Source organism: Temnothorax curvispinosus, unplaced genomic scaffold (genome assembly GCF_003070985.1).
Source record: "Temnothorax curvispinosus isolate PA1 unplaced genomic scaffold, ASM307098v1 QBEX01014164.1, whole genome shotgun sequence".
NCBI classification, from domain to species: Eukaryota; Metazoa; Arthropoda; class Insecta; order Hymenoptera; family Formicidae; genus Temnothorax; species Temnothorax curvispinosus.
The window spans coordinates 1-4,699 of record NW_020223944.1 but is presented as its reverse complement, the minus strand read 5'-3'; the positions used below and the strand labels follow the sequence as shown (position 1 = coordinate 4,699).

The 4,699-nt window shown below is 38.4% G+C and overlaps 1 protein-coding gene across 1 annotated transcript; it reads left to right on the top strand.

The window, feature by feature from the left end:
• The first annotated feature begins 6 nt into the window (after window positions 1-6).
• Window positions 7-4,693, top strand: LOC112464369 (RNA polymerase-associated protein RTF1 homolog). The gene is made up of 7 exons (XM_025031317.1): window positions 7-252; window positions 1,048-1,309; window positions 1,416-1,823; window positions 1,895-2,135; window positions 2,228-2,954; window positions 3,020-3,290; window positions 3,407-4,693. Exons 1-7 carry the CDS (start codon window positions 172-174, stop codon window positions 3,511-3,513), a joined length of 2,097 nt encoding a protein of 698 aa, XP_024887085.1. The 5' UTR covers window positions 7-171; the 3' UTR covers window positions 3,514-4,693.
• The last annotated feature ends 6 nt before the right edge of the window (window positions 4,694-4,699 follow it).

The following is a 4,699-nucleotide window of genomic DNA, read 5'->3' as shown; positions in this document are numbered from 1 at the left end:
GCCAGTTTGGCTTCACATTTCGTCCCGCTTGCGGTGTGATTTCCGTTTCTGTTTTCGCTGTTTCGCACCGCCGCCGAGAGCCGATCCGGCCGATTCCCCGTGCTCGCGTCGTATAAGGCACGGTGAAGTTTTGTCGTTCACGTTCTCCATCGACGGATACGCGCCGCCAGGATGCCGAAGAGGAAGCATCAGGCCCTCATAGATTCCGACAGCAGCGGGAGCGCGTCGGAGAGCGGCTCGGATCTGGACAATGTAAATAGCCTAACCTTTATATATCGCGTAAAAATGCCGTGCCGTTCACTCCCGCGTGCGCTATACCGCAGATACTTAACTTTATCCCCGATCTTTGTTGCACGTTGCACGACGAGTTGCAATGTTGCAAAATGCATCGCGACTTACCTTCCATGTTCAAAGCGACTTTGCGTAATTCACCCGATGAAAATTCACAAATGCACGTCTACGAATGTTTTATAAATTTCCTATGAATTACGAGAGAATATTTTAAGATACAAAATATCCGTTCTTCTTAGCTTCTCTTTTCAATTATGGAGATTTTTCTTTTTAACTTTTGATTATCCTTCGTGGATTATCCTTCGTAGAACTGATTTCACGCTAAAGCTGTTCGGGTTCAAATTGATCCATTTTGTAATGCAGTTTGTTGCAAAGATATTTATCAGTTTAAAAAAAATCTAAATTTTGGAAATAAACTGTATTATGTTATAGAAATTAAGTCAAGGAATATTGAGGATAAAACACAGTTTCTTTAATTAGAAGTTAGTAAATTTTGTGATAAGTCCAAAATAAATCTGAACATATAACCTATAAAGGTTATATACACTATTTCAAACATGAAGAATGTGATGCGAGCGCTAGGAATAGATTATATGTAATATAAAGTATGAAATATATGCAATAACGTGTTTCAGTTTATCCAAGCTTGTAAAACACAATTTGAAAAGCGATTTATAACTGAGAGCCCTTACTATCGCTTCTCTCATGATTTCATCGTTAATAATTCATAATTAGCACGTGTCTGAACTTTATCAGGATCTATTGTCACTGGCAAAGAAAAAGAAAGGAAAATCGCAAGATGATTCTCAGTCAAATGAGGATAACGGATCCGTTAAGAAGGACATCAAACGTGAGTCAGATATATCGGATTCCGATGATAATTGGAATAACAAAGCTGGGAAGACAAAGAAGAGAAAAACTCCGTCGAAGAGGAGCAAGCGAAAGATGACAAAGTCCAGTTCGGACGACAGTGCCAGTGAGAAAGAACCAGCTAAACAGCTTTCAGAGCCAGAAGAAGGTATATGGAGAAAATACACTATACTTTATCTCTTTTTAATCTATAAACACATGATCTCTCTTTAACTGGTACTATAATAACTAACAATAATCATTTATTGCGACAGGTGAGGTGTCAGATTCAGACCCAAGTGTTTCCAGCTCGAGCCAAGAAGAATTCAACGATGGCTACGATGACAAGCTTATGGGAGATGCGGACGATCAAGCTAGACTCGCGCAAATGACCGAGAAAGAACGTGAACAGGAAATTTTTAAACGAATTGAACAACGTGAGATTATGAAAACGAGATTTGAAATCGAGAAGAAGCTGAGAATGGCCAAGAAACAAGAGTTGAAGAAGCAAAAGGAATCGAAAAAGAAGGAGAAGGGTATTGAGGAGAAACAGAAAATAGACCGAGCACCGGATCCTAAAGAGAGAAGCAAGGATCGCAAGAAGACAATAGAAGAAAAGCAAGACAAGAAGTTTCACGCAATGTCGTTGCTCAAAGCTAGACGCGAAGAAAAGAAAGAACGAGGTAAAGTATCCTGCTTATTGCCGTCTTCTTTGCGCGTTACAAACGTTTCTAATGCCAATGTCTTTATTTAGAGGAAAAAGAGAAACAGAGGATAGAGCAGCAGCAACAACAATCGAAGGATATGGAGGAAGAAGAATTGGACGATGATCACAAGGGTGGTGCGAATAAAACGAAACTTAAAGCATCCGATATATATTCCGATGACAGTGGTTCGTCGGACAGTGGGGAGGAAGAGGAATCCACTAAACCAACGTCTCAACGCAGATCGTCCTCGAGCGAGAGTCGCGATTCGGACTCCGACAACGATAAAAAGTAAGTTTTTAAGTTACTTTTTAACGCAAATAGTATCTTCTGTATCTCTCTCTTGTTCAGTTATATTTATATATACAATATCGTTATTTTAGATCGATTACTAGCAACAAAGCTAGACCCAAGAAGCCAGTGTATATCAGTACGAAGGAAGATCTAAATAAGATTCGATTATCCCGTCACAAGATGGAGAAATTCGTTCATTTACCTTTCTTCGACAGAGTGGTGCAAGGTTGCTTTGTCAGGATAGGAATCGGCAATAATAACGGTAAACCTGTCTACAGAGTAGCTGAGATAAGCGGTGTATGCGAGACAGGGAAGATTTATCAGCTCGGCAGCACGAGGACGAATAAGGGGCTGAAATTGCGTCATGGTGCACAAGAACGTATATTCAGGTTGGAGTTTGTCTCGAATCAGGAATTCACGGACTCTGAGTTCTTTAAGTGGAAGGAAACTTGCGCGCTGCAAGGAATATCGATGCCTACGTTTGACGAAGTCGAGCAGAAATTAAAGGACATCAAGGAAGCGTTGGTATACGAATTCAAAGAGGAGGACATAGAGAAGATAGTACGCGAAAAGGAGAGATTCAAACAGGCTCCCTACAATTATGCAATGAAGAAAGCACAGTTGATGAGAGAACGCGATGCAGCTAATTGCAGAGGAGATGACGAGACAGCTAGTCGACTTAATCAAGAATTAAGTGAATTGGAGGAGCGCGCATCGGAACTGGATAAGATGCGTACGGCAACAATTTCCAGTATATCGTACATAAACGATCGCAATAGAAAGAAAAATGTGGAGGAAGCTGAGAAGGCTATAATGGTAATGTTTTGTATATTCTACTTATTATTACATTTCAAGCCATTAATCCGAATTTGTTATAACAGGAAGAACTGAAGGCTAATAAGGGGAAGAAGATCGATGACCCATTCACCAGGCGTAGTACTAAGCCGAGAATGATATACAAGCCGGAGGATGAGTCTGAAGTAGTAGCGACAGTTCCAGTAAATGACAAGTCGAATACTCATCCGGCTGGAGATTCGGTGTCAGCTGCTGATAAGGAGAATGGACAGGAATCTAAAAAGAAGCAAAGCACAGAAGACCTTTTCGACGCGCACGACTTTGATATAACAATCGACTTGGAAGTTCCTATTCCAAGTAAGTTTTGCAAGAAGTATCATGGTTGTAAATTTTTGGCTTAGCGATTAACGAAACAAAACGAGACGATATAACTCGTATACACGTTTTTATAATTTCTATAATTTTATTTCTAGACAATCCTGTTAGCGTATTACCGAAGCCCATTAATAACATCAAGGATACAGGACCTCGCCGATCGTTGAATCTAGAAGATTACAAAAAGAAACGCGGTCTTATCTAACAGTTCATACGTCTTAAATGTCGTAAAGTTATGATAAGGCTCTAAGTTGTCGAGGTTGTCTTGTAGTAATTAAAGATGTTACCTCGTCTATCGAGTGCTCCGTTTAACGACGAGAACGGGGATATGTAATGACTGACAGGTTAGGTTATTTATAACACTTGCAATGTTACGGCTAATGGCGAATCCATCTGTTTAATACGTTGAGTGGTAGCGGTTTGCTAATTTTATACGCGAAGGATTGATTGGTACTGTATTACGGTTAAATGATAAATAAAGGAATGTTAACGAAACAAACGTATACGATACCTGATGGCTTTTAGAATTTTGTAATGACATCAGATTATTAACGACGGATGAAGATTGCGTATGGATATGTGATAATTTATGTAGGATCCATTAAAGTCATTACTATATGCAACTTATCTGAAGTTTATAATGCGCACGTTTTAATTCACTTATTCGCCATGTCAAGAGAATCAGTAACTATCATCGTTCATCATGATGCTCAACGTATTAAAAGATGGTCTCAATTAAGAAGGTTCCAACGAAGCGGTTCCTATTATGTACTCCATATAGCCATATAGCCATTGCCGCGCGGAAAATATAATTACACATACAATGATTGCGTACGTAGAACAATTGTTTGATAATGACAGTACTTAAGGAGTACGGTATATTACTGAGTACTGTAGAAAAATGTAATCTTACATTTTATCACACATCTTCCAATACCATATGGTGTAGTCCATGGGATAATCATATATCTCATACTTAAATGGAAAAGAGAGAAAAAGAGAAAGAAAGACACTGAAGTTTATACCGTACGAAATTATTTGCCAAATGACTGAACAGATAGAAATATCGTTTGTACAAGAATTAACTCTGGTTACAGTACGTGGCATAGGACGAATTTGTGTTGTATATGATAGAATAAAAATCTTGATAAAAGGTCATTTTTTATCAGAAAATAGGATACATATAATTAACATAATAATACTATATATCAATATCAATTTGATACACTTACATCTTTTAATTGCATATATTAATTAATTGCATATTCTGTAATCTTATACTGCTGGTGTATTGTTCATTGATGTACAGTATATTGTCATTTTTACATCTCTCTCAATTTACTGCCCATATACCTTCAATATTTTCTATTGAGGAAAAGCGAGACTGTATA

Excerpts from the sequence above, each read along its gene's own strand:
- LOC112464369 (XM_025031317.1), top strand. The coding sequence starts at position 172 with ATGCCGAAGAGGAAGCATCAGGCCCTCATAGATTCCGACAGCAGCGGG. Across the intron at positions 253-1,047 it reads GCGGCTCGGATCTGGACAAT|GATCTATTGTCACTGGCAAA; the intron begins GTAAATAGCCTA and ends GAACTTTATCAG. Across the intron at positions 2,955-3,019 it reads AAGCTGAGAAGGCTATAATG|GAAGAACTGAAGGCTAATAA; the intron begins GTAATGTTTTGT and ends TTGTTATAACAG.